The following is a 22,568-nucleotide window of genomic DNA, read 5'->3' as shown; positions in this document are numbered from 1 at the left end:
CTTGGTCACGCCATGCATGCCGACGTGACTGGCCAAGGAGACTGTGCAATTGCGCAAAAATACAATCCATTTAGTCAATTTCGTCATTTGTTTTAATTAACAAACAGTCTTCTAAATTCTTGAAACTTAATAGGTACAATATATAGAGTATGTGTGTTCCACTTTAAGCATTTGCACTCCAATATATTATGTAGGAAATAAAAAAAACCAATTTCTAATTATGCTAAGTGAATCCTGCACATATGCTAAGTCTAACCATTTAGCATAATTAGAAATTGTATTTCTTATTTTCCACATAATGTATTGGAGTGCAAATAGTTAAAATGGAACGCAGACACTTTATATATTGTGTCTGTCAAGTTTCAAGAATTTAGGAGACCGTTTACTAATTAAAACTAATAACAAAATATGACTAAACGATTATATTTTTGCGCACTGAGAAGCTAGCCTCCTTGGGTCACACCATGTATTCCGGCGTGACTCAATGCTAGGTCACGCCATGCAACTTGGCGTGACTAGCTCAGCTCATTTCACCCCGTCAGCACCACGTGGAAATCGATTTCGGGTCGCGCCACCGTGGCAGTTGAGTCGCGCCACATGCAATGGCACGACTCAGTTACAAGTCACGCCAAGTTTCATGGCGTGACCAAAAGGGCTATTTCTTGAGATTTTAGTTTGAGAAGAGTTATTTATAAAATATTAGTTTTAAAAGGGTTAAAATATAAAAAAAAGTTCAAAGAAATTCGTCAGCAATTACAAAAGGAAGGCCGGTTCAAAAAAGAAAATTACAAAAGGAAGGTATTACTAGAACTAAATGTTATGCCTAGTTTTTAAACTAATCTTTGGTTTCCTTTGTTGGGCCAAGTACTACTTTTTTTATATATAATGGCCTAGTTTCATGTTTCGTTGTTTCTGTCTTTCGGCCTCCGTACACCAAAATATTGCTGAATTGGGCTAGCTGGCCCGGAACACTTGGATTAAGAGAAGGACAGGCTAATTTACAGCCGGTCGTAAATCAGACTGGTCGTACGGCCGTTCGGACAGAGTGTTGCATGCATGTGAGGGACAATGACAGAACCAACAGCGCATGCATGCACATAATTTTGAAGATAAAAAATGATATAGTTTCAATACCGAGCATCGAAATCAAAATCCGATTGCACAGTTGTATTCGTTTCAATAAAAGCTTCAAAACAAGATCTCACACCACTATGTTTTAATGATATAATTTTTTGAGAGAAAATACTTTTTCGCACATTCTAATTTGCTTATGATGTTTGCAAAAAATGCTCATGGGTTTACATAATATTGCTTTTGCATGCCCGAGTTCAGTTAAGTGGATATTGGTGTTCATATTATGAAGATAGAATGTTTAGTATCAATAGTGGATAATAGTAAACAATTTTGTTAGGTAGGTGAATATTGATCGCATGATCACAATTTTAGCAGATCGATTGAGTATTTTGACTAATTGATTTTGACATTTTTTACAGTACATAAAACAACTTATGTGTTTTGAAAAGTATCGTCGAAATATATTCAAGTGGGGTCTTGTTTTGAAGATCTCGAAAGAGATACAGTTGCGCAATCAGAATTTGAATTTGATGTATTGTTTAAGAACTATAACTTTTTTAAGTTTTGAGATCGTTTGCACGTGTCATGCCCTGCACGGTGGAGGACTAACTTAGACTGCCGTGCAGTAGTGTAAATGTGATTTCGGTAGGATAGCTCACGGGTGGAGAGCTAACTTAGACTGGCATGCAGTAGTGTAAATGTGATTTCGGTGGGATAGCTCACGGATATGGCCCCTGATAAATATTGTGTGTCCGATCGAAGATGGACAGCAAATTTTAGATGCCGTGTAGTCAAGTAAATTTACGGCCGGCCGCAACAAAGTCTTTACCTTAAGAGAAACAGCCCAACCGGCGGGCGGGATGGGCTGCCTGTGTGACCCACGGGCCATCTCGTGGCCCGTCCGCTGCCCGTATTTTTGGCAACGACATCGAACCCGGTAAACACAGCCTGCCTAACTTAATCGGCCAACATGCACTAAAAAAAACTTAATCGCGGGTCGATCGAGCACGGCAGGCCCGCCGCTGAGCGCCCGGATTTGCGGCTCGCTAGTCAAATGCGTCCTGCTGGAGCTCGCTCGGTTCAGTCATCTGCTCACGGATTGAAAGATGACTGGATTTATACCGTGATAACGTACTCTACAGACGCTCGACGCCCCCGTTTGACTTCTAACGCTCCACGCCCATGATCTAGTTGCGACTTAGGCATCAGGATCCCTTCCGTTCCGGCTTTTTCTTGAAATGGGAATACGAAATCTTCTGAAACGGCCGCCCCACTGGCGTCTGTAGCTCGACGCATCCTTTCTCTGACCAGGATCCTAGTCGAGCGTTCTAGCTAGCAGTGAAGTTGGCGACATGACAGCGCAACCGAACGTCCCTTCCGCGACGCGCGGGTAAAGGCTTGGCGCGAGTCGGCGGCGGCCTCCTCTGACAAAGAACTTGGTTAATGTATGATGGGACTCTGACAATGATCGATCCTGGATGCGAGTCAAACGTGCAGCAGTCATATCCCGTTCCCATCTTGGTCGTGGGCGGATGCAGAGAGCGGATGAGTTCCCAAGGACCAAAGCTCGGCTGCCCTCAGGGCACGCACTCGGTTGGATTGGAGGAACCTGCAGGCAATGTAGGGCAAATTTGCTCTTGGACACTCTTTAATGTCGTTCTTTGCTAAAGGACACTACTCAAATGCATCTTTGCCGATAGACACTATTGTTTTGAGTCTATTTGCTGGTGGACATTAGAGATAATAAAATATTAATTTCAGGCTTGAGAGGAGAGAGAAAGAATGTGAAAAGTCTTCTTTGCCCTTGGTTTAGGTGGTCCACAAATTCATTTTTCTTGTCCATTGAGACCGTGCGGCTCGGGACGGGATGAGGCCTCGCCTCCGCTAGCTGTGCTACGACGGACGGGCCTCAGGCGAGTGGTGGAAGAGTGGGAGGATGTCCTCGCTCCTTGGGAACCACACCAGATGGGACTCCAGCATCAGGGCGGCCTGTGTGGCGACGGGCCGGCCTGCGCGGCAGCGGCGTGCGGCTGCCTGTGCGGCGGCGGAGCCGGCCTGCGTGGAGGGGGACGCGGCCGGCCGGTGCGGCGCAACGAGCGGTGGCCGGCCGGCGCCGCGTCAAGGGGCGAGCGGCAGCGCCCAGCACCAGTGTGGAAGGGCGATAGCAGAGGCGCGCCGAGTTGCGGCTGCGCGCAAGGCGGGCCGTCGGCGACGCGCTCCGCCGGGCCGCTCGGCTGACCGGAGCGGCGGCCGGTGCGGGCGAGGGCTGCGTGCGGCGGCGGCCGGCGCGGGCGGGGGCTCCGGCGGCCACCCACGCTAGATCCAGGCGCCGCCGGCACTCCGCCTCATCCGTCCCTCTCCGCGGCGGTGGGCGAGCGCCTCCTCCCCGGGCGGTGGCCTTGGGCGAGCAGCTCTCCCCTGCTCCCTCGGCGCGGCACTCCCCTGCGGCGGCCGTGGGCGAGCGCGGCGCCTCCTCTCGAGCGCCGGCGCGGGTGGCGGGCGGAGCGGGTGGCCAGCGGCACGCAGGCCGAGGGGGTGCGGGCGGCGGCACCGGGGACTGGTTCCGGCTTGGCCTCCCCTGGAATTGTCACCGCGGCCTCGCAGCTCGATGTCTTTGCTGGCTGGCCATGCAGCGGCGCCGCCGCTGTAGCAAACCGGCAGAGGCAAAGCACAGTCGCTGGGATACGACTTTAACAAGGACAAATTTGACTTTTCCACCCATTGTATCTCTACTGAAACAAAAAAATGAATATTTTATTTTCTTCAATGTCCACTAGCAAATAGACACAAAACACTAGTGTCCATTAGCAAATTTAGAATTGAGCGATGTCCATGAGCTAATACCACATTTCTTTGATGTCCTATGGCAAAATTGCCCGGCAAAGTATGAGCTCACGATGATCGTGCGGTGGTGCGCAGCACACGGTGCTGCTCATCTGTCCCTGTCCCTCCTGGGCTCCGGGACCGGCTCCGGCGAAGCAGTAAGTGCTCAGCTACGGTGTGCGAACCTGCACTGCAAAGCCGGTTAGATTTTGTTTGGCATGGATACAGTGTGCTATCCGTTTACACCGTAATTCATTCCGGTTAGATTTTGTTTGGCGATTGCAGTCCAATACAAAGTTGATTACCCCCAAAACGAGGTGTATCACATCTCGTTATGGACCTTTGAACGGGGCTGGATTTTCTCGTGTTCAAACAAAGTTTGTATTCACACCGATATGACAGGATCTTTTGATACCGTTTGCATTAACGTAGCGATTTGCCAACCAAACAGCACCCTACTAGGCTAGTACAATGAATTAAGCACACCGTCGCTAGTTGGGGATCCATCAGCTGTACTTAGGCTCTGTTTAGATCACACCCCATAAATCCCGTAAACACAAAAAAAACATCACATCGAATGTTTCGACACATGCATGGAGTACTAAATAAAGTCTATTTATAAAACTTTTTGCATGGATGGACTGTAAATCGCGAGACGAATCTAATGAGCCTACTTAATCCATGATTGCAACAGTGATGCTACAGTAACCATCCGCTAATTATTACTTAATTGTGACTTAATTAGCATCATTAGATTCATCTCACGATTTACACCTCATCTGTGCAAAAAAAATTTATAAATAGACTTCATTTAGTACTTCAAATTAATAAGATTCCAACACAAAATTTTTTGCGCTGGAACTAAACACGGCCTAAGTTTATTGCCTGTCAGTCTTTGGACACCCATGACCAGCGGTTGGATGTTGCTACCTCGGGCGCATTCCTCCCTGCACCTTTATTTTTCTGCGTCCACCTGGGAAAAGCACTAATTCTGGAACAACCGATTCAATTACTACTCCCGTGTTGGACTTAATCCCTACAGTACTAGCTAGCCACGCCACCAGCAAACCACCATTGCGTTGCCGGGAGCGGGAGGTTGGCGCAAGGGGGGCGCGCGTGCATGGTCATGGTCCTGAGCCTTCCACGGCGTAAATGCAGTAGCCATCAGGGCAGTTCTCCTTGTCACTCCGTATTGCCGGATCGGAGCTTGATAAAGTTGAGCTGATTGGAGCATCGTTTCACCCGCTCCAGTCCAACAGGTCGTACTTTAATTCTCCGGTCTCCGCGCACATGGCGCCGCCCTCGCAGTGCCACGTCGACACCGGCAATGGCGTCCACCACAACGGCGGCGACGCCGTTCCGGTGGAAACGGAGACGACGGTGCCGCCGCCGCCGCCGCAGGGCTCCCGGCAGCTCGACCCCGAAGAGTTCCGGCGGCAAGGGCACCAGGTCGTGGACTTCATCGCGGACTACTACGCCCGCATGGGCGACTACCCCGTGCACCCCGGCGTCACGCCGGGCTTCCTGCGCCGGCAGCTCCCCGCGGAGGCGCCGCCGCGCCCGGAGCCCGGCGCGTTCGCCGCGGCGCTGCGGGACGTCCGCGACCTCATCCTGCCGGGCATGACGCACTGGCAGAGCCCGCGCCACTTCGCGCACTTCCCGGCGTCGAGCAGCACAGTGGGCGCGCTCGGGGAGGCCCTCGCCGCGGGCATCAACGCCGTGCCCTTCACGTGGGCCGCCTCGCCTGCCGCCACCGAGCTCGAGATGGTGGTCGTGGACTGGCTCGGCAGGGCGCTGCACCTGCCCGAGGGCCTGCTGTTCCGCGGCGGCGGCGGGGGCACGCTCCTGGGCACCTCGTGCGAGGCCGTCCTCTGCGCCCTCGTCGCCGCGCGGGAGCGGAAGCTCGCGGAGATCGGCGCCACGAGGATCGGGGACCTCGTCGTCTACTGCTCCGACCAGACCCACTTCGCCTTCCTCAAGGCCGCGCGCATCGCCGGCATCCGCCGCGACCGCTGCCGCGAGCTCGCGACGCGCCGCGACGACATGTTCGCTCTCTCGCCGACCGAGCTGCGTGCCGCCATGCGCGCCGACGCGGACGCCGGGCTGGTCCCGCTCTTCCTGTGCGCCACCATCGGGACCACGCAGACGACCGCCGTGGACCCCGTGCGGGAGCTGTGCGCCGTCGCGGCGGCGCACGGCGCGTGGGTGCACGTGGACGCCGCGTACGCGGGCTCGGCGCTCGTCTGCCCGGAGTTCCGGCACCTGGTGCGCGGCGGCGAGGCCGTGGACTCGTTCAGCATGAACGCCCACAAGTGGCTCCTGGCCAACAACGACTGCTGCGCGCTGTGGGCGCGGGCGCCGTCGCTGCTCACGGCGGCGCTGGGCGCCGAGCAGGACTCGTACATCCTCAGGGACGCCGCCGCGGAGGGGCACGACGTCGTGGACTACAAGGACTGGTCCGTGACGCTGACGCGGCGGTTCCGCGCGCTCAAGCTGTGGCTCGTGCTCCGCTGCTACGGCGTGGAGGGCCTGCGCGACCACATCCGGGCCCACGTCCGCATGGCCGCGTCGTTCGAGGCCATGGTGAGGGCCGACGCCCGGTTCGAGGTGGTGGCGCCGAGGCGGTTCGCGCTGGTGTGCTTCCGGCTCCGGTCGCCGGAGAAGCTGGGCGGCGAGAAGGCGGCCAACGAGCTCAACAGGAGGCTCCTCGAGGAGGTGAACGGGGCGTGCTCGGGACCGTACATGAGCTCCGCCAAGGTGGGCGGCGTCTACATGCTGAGGTGCGCCATCGGGAGCACGCTCACGGAGGAACGCCACGTCCGTGACGCGTGGAAGGTCGTGCAGGATCGTGCTGCCTCCCTGCTCCGTAAAATTAATGGAGATAATTTACAGCGTGCTCGCTTAAGCTCGCCTCATCTGAGCTCAGCGTTATTAAGCGAGTTAGATCCCAGTCTAATTAATCTACTTTGATCGCTAAAGTGAAATCCATGTTCCAACAATATAATGCAGCATAAAATGTTTCTCGTTACATGTAATCATTATTAATTATTCTAATTACTCCCTACGTCCTAGAATGCCTTATATTTTGAGGATGGATGGAGTGCGTACCAATTTTTTTCACAGTTTGAGGATAACTCAAAAGAATAAATGTAATTTTTGTATTTGAGCAAAGTTGACTATCTAAGATATGATGATTGAGAAGTACAGCACAGCATATTGTGCCAAAATTATTAGTATGAGCAAAGGTGATCTGGATGTGAAAGATGGGATTTTAATCAAAAATCAATTTGAATCTTAGATCGATATTATTGAGAGAACCTAAGAAGAGAGAAGAAAATTCAAAATACATTTTTTTGGAAAATATAAGCCCAATCTCAGTGGGAAGCGTCATCGCAACTAAGACTGAAAGCATGATAACAATAACATAGGAGTGTCATGGTGATGACACTTCTCTCTTATTTTATAAAACTCTCTATTCTCTTTCCTCATAAATAGCTCTACCATATTAGCAAATTTACTAGTAATATGGTATGACATTCGACGAGGTCCCAGCCTCCCTGGTGCTCCGGCCAGCTCGCCGCCACCATCACGATCGAGCAGTTGGGACAGAGCCGCCATCGGAGATTGAAGAGGGGGCGCCTTCCTTGTCATCAACAATTACGGGAGACGACGGTTCCATCCGATGATCTTCAATCAAACCATAAAAAACTGGCGCTGGGAGCTACTAGCTGCTTGCCCAATTAATGCACTGATTATTAGTTGCTTCGTGTCATTCCTATCTTTAATAGTACGTAAATGTTTAAGCATCGAGCAGCCTTGTTTGGTTACGTGCTCGAATAGACGCCGATAGGTTTCTTTTTTGATTCGAGTGAAATTGTCCATCGCACATTAGCATATGTTGCCAACTTTGTCAAACACATTTACTGCCAGTTCCGTTGGCAGTTGGATGTCGTCGTGCAGCTCGTGCTAGGTATAGGCCACTGTTGAAGCGTGGAGGCAGCTAGAAGCCAGAGCCAGCTATAGGCCCGCGCCAGCTCTCCTACGGATCGGATCAATACGAACTATATATCCATCACGCCACTGACCATCTTGTGTGGGAAGCCCATGCAAAACAGCAGCACCAGTGCCGCGGCAGCGCACACCAGGGGATCAGAAATCGTCGGCGGCGGCGGCCACCAGCCCACCATGCGGAAGCGGGCGCTCTCGGTTGACACGGCCGGGAGCAACGGCACCGGGGACCGGGAGCACGGGGAGCTCGTGAGCCCCTCCGCGCGGCTGCTGGAGGACTTCTACATCGTCGTCGTGATCGGGGTCGCCACGCCCGTGAACCTCCCCGCCGCCCGCGCCGGCATCGAGGCCCAGCTCGCGCGCTACCCGCGATTCCGCAGCATCCAAGTACGCGAACATCATGCGCACTGCCATGTACGTCCCTGCACGCACAGCATGCCAGGTTCAGGTTCTTAACGTACGTGCTGCTCTGGTCACTAGGTGAAGGACGGGTCCGGGCGCCTGCGGTGGGTGCCGACGACAGTGAACCTGGACGACCACATCATCTACCCGAGGCTGGACGCCGCGGCGGTGGCGCGCGACCCGGACCGGGCCGTGGAGGACTACGTGGCGACGCTGTCGACGCTGCCCATGGACGCGCCCCGCCCGCTCTGGGAGTTCCACGTCCTCGACTTCCCGACCTCCGAGGCCGCCGCCACCACGGCGATCCGCGTGCACCACTCGCTCGGCGACGGCATGTCGCTGCTCACGCTGCTCATGGCCTGCACGCGGAGCGCCGCCGACCCGGCGAGGCTGCCGGCCATGCCGCCGCCGCCCGCGCGCACGGGTGCCATCTGGGAGCGGCCCCGGCCCCCGGCGTCCGCGGGCGCCCTGGCGCTCGCGGCCTGGGCCTGGTCCTTCGTCGCGCTCGCCTGGCACACCGCCGTCGACGTCGCGCGCTTCTTCGCCACCATCCTCTTCCTCAGCGACCCGCACACGCTGTTCAAGCGCGTCAACCACGCGGCGCGCCAGCGCAAGCGCCTCGTGCACCGCGGCCTCAGCCTCGACGACGTCAAGTTCGTCAAGAACGCCATGAACTGCGTAGGAACTCTTTTTTCACCCCTTAATTTCTTGGGCTCATCTGATCTCATCTGATAGAAGCAGTATGACTGAGATGTTCTTGTGTGGCTGCACAGACGGTGAACGATGTGCTGGTTGGAGTGACCTACGCAGCCTTGTCGCGGTACTACTTCCGGAAGACAGGTGAGCAACCGTACGAGGACGCTCTGTTCCGACCAGATTGCTGCTCTAACTGTCGCATTGCTCATCCCTGTTCTTCAGGTGACGCTGACACAAGCAAGGAGATCCGCGTGCGATCAATTCTACTTGTCAATTTAAGGCCAACAACCAGCCTGCAGGTGAGAAATCAACTGGACGCATTAATGCATGATCAAACAATTTTTCACCTATACTTTGTTGAGTGAAAAAAAAGTGTGATAATTCTGGTCTTTTTTTTTCTACAACGAGAAGGCATGTCTTAACATGATAGAGTCCGGCAAGGGGAGCGACGTGAAATGGGGGAATGAGCTTGGCTTCATCATCCTTCCATTTCACATCGGCTTGCACGACGATCCGTTACAGTACGTGCGCAAGGCGAAGAAGATTGTGGACAGGAAAAAGAGCTCGCTGGAAGTGGTGTTCACGCATTTAGCATCAGAAGTTATCCTCAAAATCTTTGGACTCAAGGTACATATGGCATCCTGATACTTATTTTCGTACCACCAGAACATTGTCAACTCATGTGATCAAGCCATCTCATACAGACAAAGCACTGGTTACTAACTGATAAATTTATCGGAGTAAAATAAAATAAAAAAAATACAAGGTAACTGAAGCCTGGTTGAAACATCTTATTTACCGTGTAACCAGGCTAACATAGATCCAACATCCAAATGGCTAAGCTCATATCGATGGCGAAATGATTATTTCTCAGCTACTCATTATCTAGACAGTTAGCACGGTACAGATAGGTGTCACGGTCATCTCTCTAGTTTCTTTTATGAGCAAGCAAATGGTTGTCAATTTCCGAGCGATATGCCAGATCGTTGTATCTGCACTTATTGTTTCTGATAGCATTGCAACACTGCGAATCAAAACAGGTAGCTGGAGCAATCTTCCATCGTATGATCTCTCATACAACCATATCGTTCTCCAACATGATTGGTCCAGTTGAGCAGGTAGAGTTTTGTGGACATCCGGTTGTCTTCATCGCCCCTAGTGGATATGGGCCCCCGGAAGTAAGTACTCGAGAATCTAATTATGAAATAGACATTTATTAAATGCATGAACTCGCCACATCCACAAATTTCAAAGAAACATTGGTTAGCAAGATCATTAGTAGTTCAAGGGCATGTTCATAGGCAAATATAATGTATATTCATGGGCAATCTAATTGTGAACAAATTTTAACTCCTGATATGCACAGATATGTACAGTGTTTAAGTAACAAATGATCACCTAGAAGAGGAGTAGAAAATGATCATTTAGAAGAAACAAGTGTCTTTAAAACCCCATCCACTTTATGGTCAACTGAGTCTGGGTAATAGATGTCTAAGACAAGTTAAAGCTAAATTTTTGTTTTTGTTTGTCTTTATTTGTGCAGGCCCTAACAGTGAATTTTCAAAGTTATGTTAACACTATGATGGTAAATCTGGCAGTGGACGAGGCACAATTTCCCGATTGTCATGAGCTGCTGGATGACTTTGTCGAATCCCTCAGGCTAATTAGAGGTGCAGCTTCAAGCCTTGGGAAGAATCACAAGAAAGATTAAGGGACTATTCGACCAATGCTTATTTCATTCCTCCAGTCCGAATAATAATTTTAGTATTACTGCTAAATTATTTGTAGTTGTGTTATCCTGTAGAAGTTAAACTCAACCAAATTGATGAAGTACATCATATGGGTCGAGCTAATGGTTTTCTGGAGAAAAATAGCATCATATGTTTTATAACAAAAAGTTATAAAATTGTAATAGTGAATGGTACTTTAGTATGCTTCACTTCTTACTCACCTGTGATGGGCAGAATAGCAAAATGCCCAGAATGTTACTCGTCTTCCTCAAAATCCATAAGAAAGTCAGTTAGGTTCTCAGAATCATCAATGGCTTCTTTTAGTGACATTTCACCGTTCTTTGATTTTTCCTGCAAAGCAGCAAGAGCAGGCACAATTATTGTGTACTATATATCCATCAGGAAAGACAGCACAAAAGATGCAGGTTCATATATGGATAGAGCATGTATACGTGTTATATAATCTCCATATGTCTAACCATATAATCAATCACCATCGCAAACCTTTCTTGGATTGACACAGTATAGACCAACAACTAAAAGTAACTAGTTGGCGTATTCATGAATGCTAAAAGATCCCTGCATTATTTTTTTGTGACCAGAAAACAGAATATGTAATATGTACCTTTGGCTTTTCAGCCTGTCCAGTAGACTTTAAAACACTCCAATTCTGGCTCACTTTCTCTTCTCCTTCCTCAGCATCATCTTCCTCATCCTATTTGTAGAGAAAAAGGTTTAAATCGGATTAGTTCTGATAAGAATATCATCAATAACCCGAATTCTTCTTTTGGCGATCACCCAATATTTTGGGGCTACAGTATAATAAGGCCACATTTAATCTCCCATAAGAAAATTCAAGAACTGAGATTCCTGTATTTTGCCCATGCCAGAAGGAAGAATGTAATGTTTATGTGTGTGGTGGTAACTGGTAAGGTACCTCTAGTGATTCAGGTTGTGCAGCAGCTTTGTCAACATCCTCATCCTCATCATCACTGTCTTCATTAAACTGTTCAAAAGTACAAAAAAAGTGAAACAAGCAGTATTTTAAATGCATAAGCTATTATTAACCTTGAAGAATTCATAATCCATTTGCCTTTTTCTGAAGTATAAATGGCATGATGAGATCTGGCAAACTTTTTTCTTAGAAAAAAAGTTGAGATGTTCAGAGTGGGTACTTACAGAATGCTCTCCTATATCAACAGCAGTAGCCATAGGATCTTTGACTTCAGGAATATACTGCCGTCATAAAATAGATATGTAAAGCAGCATTAGCCCTACCTGCACACTCTATCAGTTGAAATTAAATGATAGTTTATGGATGGTACCGTTATATCTTGATTGATGTCATCTCTCTCTTCATTCAGACGTGCATACAGCTCTTCCTTTGTGATCATTATCCCATGCTGAGTGGGGGAGAGAAAGTTATCAAATAAGAATTCGACTCCTGTTAGCAACACATGATCGGCATTTCTCTTGCTAGTCATAATACTAAATGCACTTAAAAGCAAAGGCCATAATTCTTATATGGCTTTGTCAAATGATAACATTACGAATATGGATCTGGTAGATCCTAGCCAGCACAATGCAAATAATATGAGTTTAGTAGAAGTGCTATCTGATACCTCCATCAGGTAAGGTACAACTTCAGGGGTAGGCTCATGAAATTCTGGACCTCTGTAATCAATCACTTCTTCAGGATCCTGAACATAATTAATTGTTGGATATACAGGATCACCACCCCAAACTGCACATTAAAATATGGAAACTGAATCATGGTACACATATGCCCCAATACAGTGTATCAAGTAAACCTTCCTATTCAAACTATCTGTTCTTTCAATTTGTCAGAGAAGAGTAACTTTAAGATGGCTACCCAATGATCCGGGAGCACAGTAGTTGAAGAAATGCACTCTCAAATCAGTGGATGGGATTATAATATCACCCAGAAAGTTCTGCAATACAGACATACCTCTGAGGTGTATGTAAAAGTTATTGATACTTGCTTCTAATAATATTATGTAATTTTTCCTAGTAATTTGCAGCCGACATAGTACTGTACTAAAATAAAACATCTCTTTGGACTTTGGAGGGATAAAACAAAGAAGCTCATAATCATCCAGCAACAACAAAAAAAATACTTTAAAGATGTCCACAAGACACAAAAAGGAGGAGGATTTTAGCAAAGAAATACTCTGTTTGATATGGTCTTCCCGCATCCTCATGGCCAAAGGGTCTCGCTGAATACGCACATCGGTGCCCATCATGATACGATATTCCCCAGCAGTCTGGTGTTGGAACATTTTTATAAGTTGAGCATTCTCATCTTCACCAGTTTCCTCAAAGTGCCTCTGTATGGCTTCGCGTGATGTATCCTTATTTTTATAAGCTTCAACCCATTCTGAATAGTATGCTATCGGCCCTATTTCTTCTAGTCTCCTTCTCTCTGCTTCTAACCTGTTTTTATTGCAACAGAATGTAAAGAATATTAACAGGCATGGTAGCCATGTTGAATCACAGATATTTGCTCCTAAGCATATTTAAGAATGTAATATCTAAGTCAGTGGGTGGTAGGAAATTATGCATATCTAAGTCAGTTTCCACATCTTTGTAATATGTTATATAACTCAAAGAAGGTGAAAATTCAATAGGAGTTAAATATGTTTTGGAAAGCTTATATGACGAGACCATGCACAAGTATAGTGGTCTTACCAACTTGAATGCCGTGAAGGAAATTAGAACTAGAAACAAGGTGCACATAATTATTCTAAAATCATCCGACAAAGATGTGCATGTGCTACATGATTTTATAATCAAAATAGAGTATCACATGGCTGTAAGTCAACCTTTCCTCTTTGTACAAATGTCTTCTTGTCTTTGCAAGAGCAGCTTCTGTTCGGGAAGGATGGTCCCCATAAATTTTAATTTGCCCAGTCTCCGCCATTGCCTTTGCAAAAACCTAAAACGACAGAGCATACACTAAAACTTACAATGTGGATCGAGCTCACATCTGTTGTGGAAACATAAGTTGGTAGAAACACCAATCAAGATAAAGAAGAAAAGTGTAAAGCCTCAATCTGTCACGCAAGATGGACAACCCAACCCTGCACATAGATATACAAACATTGATGCAATGCCATAAGCACAAGCCTCATCCATACATCTATGGCACTCTTCTCACGTTCACAGTACAAACTAGAAGAACTGAAGACCCATAGGAGATCTATGACACTTTTCTCGCGTTCACGTTCACATAGGAGATCTATGGCACTCTTCTCATCGATACATCTATGGCACTCTTCTCACGTTCACGTTCCCAGTACACTTGACAGTAATTAGCACAACGGATAGAACAAGTAAAATGACACTGAAAGATCATAGAGGGGTTCTGCTGCCCAGCATCTGTGCTATCTGAACTCTGAATGAGGCATAGAGATAGTAGCGAGCAACATTGCATATAATCAAAATTGTACAGCAGCAGGAGAATACTTGCAGTAACTATGTACCTTATATTGCAGTACCTTACCATGTTGGTCATTGATGGATGAACTCAATAAAAGAAAACATCACTGCCTGCTATTTACCAAGTTCGATCAACGGATCAAGTAAGGAACTAACCGTGTCAACATCTGGACGCCTCCTCTGCCATCTTGACCACATTTCCTCCTTCTGAGACTTCCTCCTCCAGTTCCACCAGAGCTCTTCACTGGTTTTGGGCTCCCCTAGCGACATCGCCTTTGCTGGGTCAATGAACGGATGCGGCCGCCCCATCATCTTGTCCATGTCGTACTCACTCAACTCCTCTTCCTCCGGTGTCTCATAAATGACATACTCATCCACCGAATCCTTTGGCTCTTCGGATGCATCATCCCCAGAGTCTACAATGGCCACAACAGGCTCACCATCATCTTTGCCGTCGTCGGTCTGTGCACCCTCCGTTCCCGACGCTGACGTCACCTGCTCTTTGTACCCTCTCCTCCTGCTCCCGGGCTTCGTGCCAAACGAAGGCGCCCCAGCCGACTCCCCGACCGGGACAGGCGCACGCGCGGCTCGCACGCGGGCCGCGGTGCCCTCCGGCCAGTACTCCTTCCCGGGTATGCTCGCGCGGGCGCCGGACGCCGGCTCGAGCTGGCCGGACGTGGAATCGAAGTAGCTGGAGTACGGCGGTGGCTCGATCTTGGACGGGTCGAAATGGATTGAATCATCCCTCACGCACCTGATCCTGGCCCGCCGCATCCCAAGGAAGAGCGGCTTCCTCCGGTGTGGTAAACCGGCAAACACCTTCTGCGCACGCACCGAATGAGCATGACTCCGGCGCGGAGGGCAAAATTATGCGACACAATTGAACTCATTGAGGCGTTCAAGAAGTTACCGAGCACTTTCGGGAGCGAGGAGGGGTGGGCGCGGAGATGGGGCCAGCCGCCGCCGCCGGCGACATGCCTTTTGTGGTTCCACGCCAGAGCAGTTGTGGTGAGGTGATTTGCTTCGAGGAAAGCTGTACGCGCGAAACTGAAACGAGGGAAGAGAGGCTACCTGGGAAGAGCCGCCACGGATGGGAGCAGGACGCCATGGTCGGTAACCTTCCAATGCCGCCTACGGCGGTGGGCGCCTGCCGGAGCTGCGAGAGCGAGGATGCGGTAGGAGCCCAGCGCCGAGGTTTTTGGTCGGGGCTTTTGGAGGTCGAGGCCTCGTGGGGGTTCAGGATAACGAAACAGGAATCGAGACTGGGACTGATTTGGGTTAAAAGAAAAAGATAAATTATTTTTAAAAACATCAAAAGAAAAAAAAGGCCAAGCTCAGTTAAGCTCTCTTCATCTGGAGATCAGATGACTGTGACGACCCATGATTGTCACTTAGAGCACTTCATCATCACTCAGCAATATTGGGGTGAGAGAGGCTCGAACTCTCGACCTCAGGATAACTCAAACAAGCTATGAGACCTACGCGCTAGCCAACTGCTCCACCACCCCGTTGGTGTCAGCTGCGGGAAGTAAACGTAGCTAAGTTTTAATCAAATGCTGTTGTGTTTTCGCTAAAAGACCTACAACTATAGGTGACAACGGTCGGTGATGCAAAGCGCCAGGCATCCATTGCAAAACTGAGGCGCCACGTTGAGATGTCTAGGGATGTGTTTAGGGGTTTATTATCCATTCTACAGGAAATGAGCCAATGAGGGTTTGACGGATCATACAGGAATGTATATCACGAACACTGTTCAATGAATCAAACGCCAGCAGAATCCTGCAAGTATTTATCATTCTGTTGCAAAAGGATTTCCACATTCGTGGCAAATAGGTTGCTCTGGTACATTCTCTTTACAGTTACTGGTTAATCACTCAGCTACTTACATCAAACGTGCTTCAGAATGTACACACCACAACCAAGAAAGAATCCCTAGTCAAGGTAAGCTCCACTCCACCCCCAGCAGTCTAAGTCTTCACTGCATATGTTGGATCAGTCAGGCCCTGGTTTGCTTTGCATCCACAGGATCAGCTCAGCTAGTCAGTCATCAGGAACCGTATACAACCTTGGAGATCACAGAGAACGGGATGATCGCCTGGTGGCCTTTGTCACCATAGAACCCAACGCTCCCGAAGCTCGCAGTGGAGCTCTTCATGGTGGCGTTTACAACGAAGGTCACGAGCTGCTTCTGCCCGCTCGGAATGACAAACTGCGCTGGTGCCACGGAGACTACGGTTCCGTAGGGAGCACTGTAGCTGACCGTGTAGCTCTCATCAGTCGCCACATTTGTCACCGTTCTAGTTATGGTTCTTGTCTGGTTGAGCACGGCTATGGTGATTGAGGGAAGGTTTAGATCTGCTCCTGTCATGGTGGAAGCCGCACAGCTGTTGCCTGTGTAGTTTGTCACTACTGGGCCCGACCCGTTTATGCCACAGAGAAAGGAGAAGAAATCGTTGTAACCTGTAAATTTTTCAGAAGGAATAGTTTACAAATTAGCCATATAGGTTGTTCTCAGAAACAAAAATACTTTTGACGTATTAATGGAAAATGAACCATTTTGAAGGAGGAAACCGGTGCTAATTTTACCCCAGCTAGGCTCAAGTAAAGATAGCATGGTATCATAACCAGAATGGAGACAAGTGTAGAACTTACTGCAATCAAATATTATCCCCGGGTCTAAAGCAGCAGTAGCATTGACAAAGCCATTCCCCATATCAAAAGCTGTAGCAGGAGATTGCGTTGAGTCTGGGTTGCTGTATGTTCGCTGTGCCATGATTGGTTTCCCTTGCCTGTCACTAAGAGTTGTAGTTGTAGACAATGCAGAAGCTATAGCTGCTGGGCTAAAAGAAGGAAACTTCTGCTTGATTAGAGCAGCAAGGCCGGCAACATGGGGTGCAGCCATACTTGTGCCCGAGAGCATTGCAAAACTTTCACCTAAAAGAGTAAATCAGAAAACAATCAAGATTATGACAAGTTATTTTTTATTTTTGTGAAAATTTTGACAAGATTTATAACTGAAAAGAAAAGGCTATAATGTTGGACTCTAACGCAAAAGCAGGCAACTTTCTTTAAAGGGCTTTCATGAAAAAACTGAACGGTACCTGCGCAATGGTCATATACTCATATAAACCTCCTATCATCCTTTTTTTATTTTCGCAAAAATAATTAGTCAATATGTAACCCTTTCTTTCAACATTACTTTGTGGCCTTCATCTTGAACAAAATGTGCCATTTCAACAAGGTTAAGGGAATAAACCGATCAAATTTTGCCATTTCATTAAACATTTCAGAAAATAGAAGAAAATGCTGCAAAGAAGATAATTTGTCCGATTACCAGCAAATTCAGCAGAATCCAATCCAAGGGAACTCCAAGCACCCCAAATGGAACTTCCAGGTGCTATCAGATTTGGTTTCAAGATATCAGCATTTGACAGTGAGTTGTCCTCAGGGTCAGGACCCCTAGCAGAATAGAACATTACTTTCGGTGCAGAATTTCCATAATTCGGATTTAGGCCCCCTAATATTTTTGCAACACCACCAAAGCTGATAATTTGGCCTGATGTCTCATCTCTCACTAGGGAATCATTGTAGTAAGTGAGAAATACCTGCAATATTGTGTTATAATCAGTCAGCAAAGGAAAAGCATTACACCTACTAGTTTTTGCTGAAAAGGAGTAACTACAAATTGAGAACATAATGATTCTGTATCAACTATCAGTTTCTGTTTATCGACTTATGACAGTCAATACGAAGCCCAAAACAGATGCAATGAAAAGCAACGAGCTAATTAAGCTTTACCACACCATGGCTGAAAGAGGTTCGAACAAATGTGAACAAATTTCAAGAAACTGGATAAGATGGATGACCAGGCTTAGCCAATCTTCAGTAAACCACACAATTACATAAAAGGAAGAAAGATAAAAATAAGAATAATTGGGCTGCAGTAGCTTTAGGATTCCCTACCTTAGAGTCATCAGACGATGGTATTATAAGTCCAGGCATGCGCATTGGAGTTGGGTTCAACTGGAACCCAAGAACAAATGGGTCCAAATAGAATATAACTCCTGCAGCACTGACATTGTTGGCTGTATCTAAAGCTTGTTTCACTGAAGAAAGACCAAGTACAAATCTTATAGAATAGCTGCACACTAGTATCTTTCCTTTTATCAAATCAGCATCTAGGCGACTTGAATCTTGGCACTCCCCAAGGGACATCTCAGTAGGACTGACTGTATTGTTTTTCAGTGCATGAGGTGCAGCAATTAGAGTGTACATGCTATCACCGTCCGTTCCAGCTGTATGTACAATTAATTAGCACAGGTTACAATTATATAAATGTAATTATTATGTGCACACAGAAAACGTCTTCAGAGGAACTTACGAGCAAGTCCGACTCCTTGAATGGTTAAATTGTTGCCAAGTACAACATAATTGTTATATACCCTGTCATGGGCAGAAGCTCCTACAGTAAATATCCAAGGACTGTAGGAAGACATGCTCTTAGGGGAAGGGCCAGTATTTCCTGCAGCCTGCACCACAAATATGCCAGCCTTTACAGCTGAAAGAAGTGCCATATCTATTGGGTTGAAGAATGTAGCCAGTCCGGGAGGTCTCCGATTAGGAGTAATGGATAAGCTGATGATGTCAACATTATCTTCAGCTGCCTGCAAACACAGCGTAGAGAGATGTTTATCAATCAAGTAAACATGTGGTTTTCTTTACTTCGGCATTTTGCAATGCTTCAAGTGGGATGGTAGTTTTTTTCAATGATGCAGCGTTGAAAACTTTTCAGGATACAGTGGAAACTTCAATATAAATATTTACCTAAAACATGTAAGAAATTTTTAGTTGGACAAGTTAACTTAGATAGATTTGTCCTTTTCCACAGTACGTCTCAGGCCAAAGTCACTAGCATAAGTTCGCAAGATGATTCTTGCTATTTCTATCTTCACCAAATGGTTATATTGTGAGATGGAACAGTGTTTTGTACTTGAACCAACAGATTCTAAGAAGCTCAATGGCAGAACATTACCTGATCTATTGCAGCCACTACATCAGCCGCAAAACCTCCAAAGCTTTTGTAAAGAGCTTTATAGACAGCAATGCTTATGAAACAATTTATTATATTAGTTTGGGGAAATTAGTCATATCTACCATTATAAAGCAGAGGACAAAAATCTTACTGTGCACGAGGAGCCATGCCACTTGCATTTCCAAATTGATGTCCAGCCACAACAACAGGAATTCCGTGATTACCAGCAGCAATGGATGCTGTATGCCTGTAGGCACGAATCTTAACATAAGAAGAAAAAATATCCAGGAAAGCAAAAATACATCCAACCAAGGAACTGCTCCCATATGCAGCAAGAATAGAAAAAATAACAAAAATGCAACAACAGTACATAACCATCTCTAGAAGAATTTCTTCATCTTATTCCATATTCATCTCTTACAACATGATCTATTCAATCGCTAACAAGAGTTCCTGTTCAATATGTACGGAGTACATAATTACATATGATTATGAAGAGTTAACAATGGCATGCCACATGCATAGTCTAGGATTTAGATCTATCATCATAAATTAGTGCAGTCTGATAAGTGATAACCAAACAATAAAATTGGTAAATAAGATGGCGTTACTCACGTCCCATGGCCATCACTATCAGATGGTGAAGCAAGATCTTGAGAAGCATTGAATACTCCTCTAGTTATTGCAGATGCTGCAAAATGCCGAGCACCTACTAGCTTTCTGTTGCAGGATCCAGATGGAAAATCATTTGTAACCTCACAAATTCCTGAGTAGCGAGCAGGGACTGGATAACTATCAGTTGACAGATCATCTGCGAAGCTAGGGTGGGTTGGATCTATTCCTGTGTCAATGAGGCCAACAACAACACCCTGACCAGCGAATTGCGGACCACCTTCTTGAACCCAGGCTCCTTGCGGCAGTCCAAGAAATTCAGGGGTGTGAGTTGTTGCTGTCCTAACTGAGTAGTCCAACATCACATTTGCTACTTCGTTTCTCCTCGATAGCTTGTCTGCCTTTGGGTACAAGCAGAAAGCCAGTTAAACACACATCAGAAGTGGATAAATCTAAACAATCTTCTAATGAACTGGCAGGTCTCTAAAACAATAAGAATTATGAAATGAAAAAAAAAGGTGTGTAAGGAGCAAACACAATTTCGGTAGCCGTAAGTAAAAGTGTTTTTGAAGCATTGTAATGACATCAATCAGGGTAGCATGGCAAATATCAATACTATCTAGATTGCCATGATTTGCCCTATTTTTATCATGTGGATACAAAATCCTATCCAAAAGTTGGATCCCCTTGAGACTTCAGTTTCGGTGCTTTCTCCAAATAGACAAGAAACAATGATGGTACAAGTTAAAAAGTAGCACAAGGAACAAAATACAAGAAATATGGTACCTGCTGAGGAGTGATGACAACAGCAAAACCATTAACCAAGTAGCGGTAGCTGTACAGCTTTAAGTAGTGTTCTCCTCTTAGCGTCCTCTTCAATAGTAAATTTTGAAGGCGAATGAGGTATGAGCCATAATTCATAGGCTTGGGCGAACCATGCCTACATGACAAAAATAACATTAGTGGGAGTAAAACAAATTCACAACATGCCACAATCTTCTTTGAGAAAATGTAACCCATTGATGGAGATAATTCCAGTTTAGTATATGCCAAGCAAAAAGAAAGGGACAAAGGAGACATCTTTCTTTTTCTATAAGTATGAGAATTTTGTCCGCTGATGGTAGACAAAAAACTATTAATGCCTAAATAATCAGCCATACTATAAAATTACTGGATTTTTTTTGTAATTTGAACTAAAGAAAACTAAAGAACCACATTGCACATGCTCATTATGTCTGAAAAGTTTACTGACGAAAATTTGCCCTTAAACACTGGAGTATCTACATCAATGCAATTGATTGCATCAAGAAAAAAAAGAAGGAAGTAGCTACCAAAATCATTGACGTTCAGTATCAACCGCAGCCGACGAGGGAAAATGGACTAACGTAGCACTACCCCCAATATAACCAGGAATTTTTAAAGAGCCAAAGCCCCGAAGAAACACAGTTTTTTCACACCAAACCACAAATGCCCAAGGGCTAAACTTAATCAGCCTAAAAAGGGGCGTAAATTGGCAGAAATTGCAAACAATAGCACTTACTGTAGAATAAGCAACAATAAAAGTTCGATTAAATATATGTTGCCCACCTCGGCTTCCTGAGCACGCTGGTGCTCGGGGTGTCCCCAGCTCCGCCTCCGCCTCCACCACCGCCTCCGCCTCCGCCTCCGCCTCCTCCACCGGCATTAGCAACTCTCCTGCTCCCGAACTTCTCCAAGTTAAGGCGCCTGTGGAACACCGGCGCCTGCTTCATGGTGACAATGTACACCGCCGTGCCATCCTCGAAGGCGCGGACGCGGGCGCCGCAAGCCAGCACCCCGAGAACCACCACGGCGAACAGGAATGCGGCGGCAGCCGCCCGGTGCTCCTTCCTCCGCGCCACCCCCATTCCCTGCAAACCTCCTCGGCGCTCACCCCCACGGCCCCAAGAAGCGCCAATAAAGAAAGGCTAGCTGCGCGCCCTACCGCCCATGGGGGCGAAAGACCGAACCTTGAGGCGGAGCGGGGCGCTACCGGCACCGGGATTGCAGGCAGCACATTAATGGCGAGGAAAAGAGGGAGAGGGAGGAGCGCTGCACGCCCGCGGCTGCGGCGCCTGCGGCGCCCAAGGAGGAGGTGAGAGCGCCTTTGCGAGGCTAGAGAAGAAGAAAGGGGTGCATGGAAGAAATAGAAATGCTCCCCATTAAAACCCTCCTCTCATGTCAAAACGGCCAAACCTCTCTCTTCTGTATTCAAGCTTTCAAGGTGTAGGGGCCGGACAGTGCCAGCAGTGTGTGTGTACACGATCCCAGTTCAGCCCGGCTGCTCACGATACAGTTTCCTGTGTGCTGTGCTGGTGCTGCTCTCAGTGCGGCCACTGTTGTGGTGTGGAGTACCAGTATTTAATTGCGGCCATTGTTTGGGTGTCTGCTTGACTGCTTCTGCAGCTCCCTTTTGTGTGTTGGCGAGAAGGATTCACAACAGCTCACGCTGAAGTAAACTGTGCTGGGCACACTAGGAGGAAGTGAGGGGCAGGGGAGAGCTCGGCTTTCTACAGCTCCGATAATCGTGCGTTGATTCTAGCCTTCGCTCCCAAGCCATTTTTGCTCCGGCAGTGTGCAGTGTGGACACAAAACTTGAGCCCCATCACTGTTCCCCGCTTCACTGTTCGAGTTGAACGAAGCAGTGTACTCCAATCAACTGCTTGCTCTTCAGAAAAAAAGGAGAGTTACATCCTACTGGTATCTGGCATATG

General features: G+C 47.5%; 3 protein-coding genes and 1 pseudogene across 5 annotated transcripts; 2 read left to right on the top strand and 2 right to left on the bottom strand.

Annotated features, from left to right (window-relative positions):
- The first annotated feature begins 4,834 nt into the window (after positions 1–4,834).
- Positions 4,835–7,101, top strand: LOC120708187 (annotated as a pseudogene).
- Positions 7,102–7,906: 805 nt separating this feature from the next.
- Positions 7,907–10,942, top strand: LOC120708185 (O-acyltransferase WSD1-like). Its single transcript, XM_039993315.1, has 7 exons — positions 7,907–8,292; positions 8,386–8,985; positions 9,081–9,147; positions 9,226–9,302; positions 9,415–9,630; positions 10,044–10,181; positions 10,547–10,942. The coding sequence occupies exons 1-7, from the start codon at positions 8,002–8,004 to the stop codon at positions 10,712–10,714; spliced, it is 1,557 nt and encodes a 518-aa protein (XP_039849249.1). The 5' UTR covers positions 7,907–8,001; the 3' UTR covers positions 10,715–10,942.
- LOC120708184 (protein PLASTID TRANSCRIPTIONALLY ACTIVE 12, chloroplastic-like) lies at positions 9,626–15,448 on the bottom strand. 2 transcript variants are annotated; one of them, XM_039993313.1, is made up of 12 exons: positions 15,264–15,447; positions 15,103–15,170; positions 14,349–15,014; positions 13,577–13,689; positions 12,925–13,187; positions 12,356–12,477; positions 12,059–12,136; positions 11,913–11,969; positions 11,671–11,739; positions 11,359–11,448; positions 10,955–11,084; positions 9,626–10,197 (listed from the first exon to the last, which is right to left on the bottom strand). In XM_039993313.1, the coding sequence occupies exons 1-11, from the start codon at positions 15,298–15,300 to the stop codon at positions 10,989–10,991; spliced, it is 1,659 nt and encodes a 552-aa protein (XP_039849247.1). In that variant the 5' UTR covers positions 15,301–15,447; the 3' UTR covers positions 9,626–10,197; positions 10,955–10,988. The 2 variants fall into 2 exon arrangements, with proteins under 2 accessions (XP_039849247.1, XP_039849248.1); XM_039993314.1 differs by having other exon boundaries at positions 9,636–10,158; positions 15,264–15,448.
- Positions 15,449–15,949: 501 nt separating this feature from the next.
- On the bottom strand, positions 15,950–22,214 carry LOC120708183 (subtilisin-like protease SBT2.3). Of its 2 annotated transcripts, XM_039993312.1 has the most exons (11): positions 21,506–22,213; positions 21,424–21,475; positions 20,623–20,776; positions 19,840–20,237; positions 19,376–19,471; positions 19,225–19,297; positions 18,574–18,856; positions 18,156–18,487; positions 17,527–17,797; positions 16,845–17,126; positions 15,950–16,652 (listed from the first exon to the last, which is right to left on the bottom strand). In XM_039993312.1, exons 1-11 carry the CDS (start codon positions 21,720–21,722, stop codon positions 16,240–16,242), a joined length of 2,571 nt encoding a protein of 856 aa, XP_039849246.1. In that variant the 5' UTR covers positions 21,723–22,213; the 3' UTR covers positions 15,950–16,239. The 2 variants fall into 2 exon arrangements, with proteins under 2 accessions (XP_039849246.1, XP_039849245.1); XM_039993311.1 differs by having other exon boundaries at positions 21,424–22,214.
- Between the last annotated feature and the right edge of the window lie 354 nt (positions 22,215–22,568).

This window comes from Panicum virgatum, chromosome 5K (assembly GCF_016808335.1).
Source record: "Panicum virgatum strain AP13 chromosome 5K, P.virgatum_v5, whole genome shotgun sequence".
In the NCBI taxonomy this organism is placed as follows: Eukaryota; Viridiplantae; Streptophyta; class Magnoliopsida; order Poales; family Poaceae; genus Panicum; species Panicum virgatum.
This window is presented reverse-complemented; position numbering and strand designations above follow the sequence as displayed.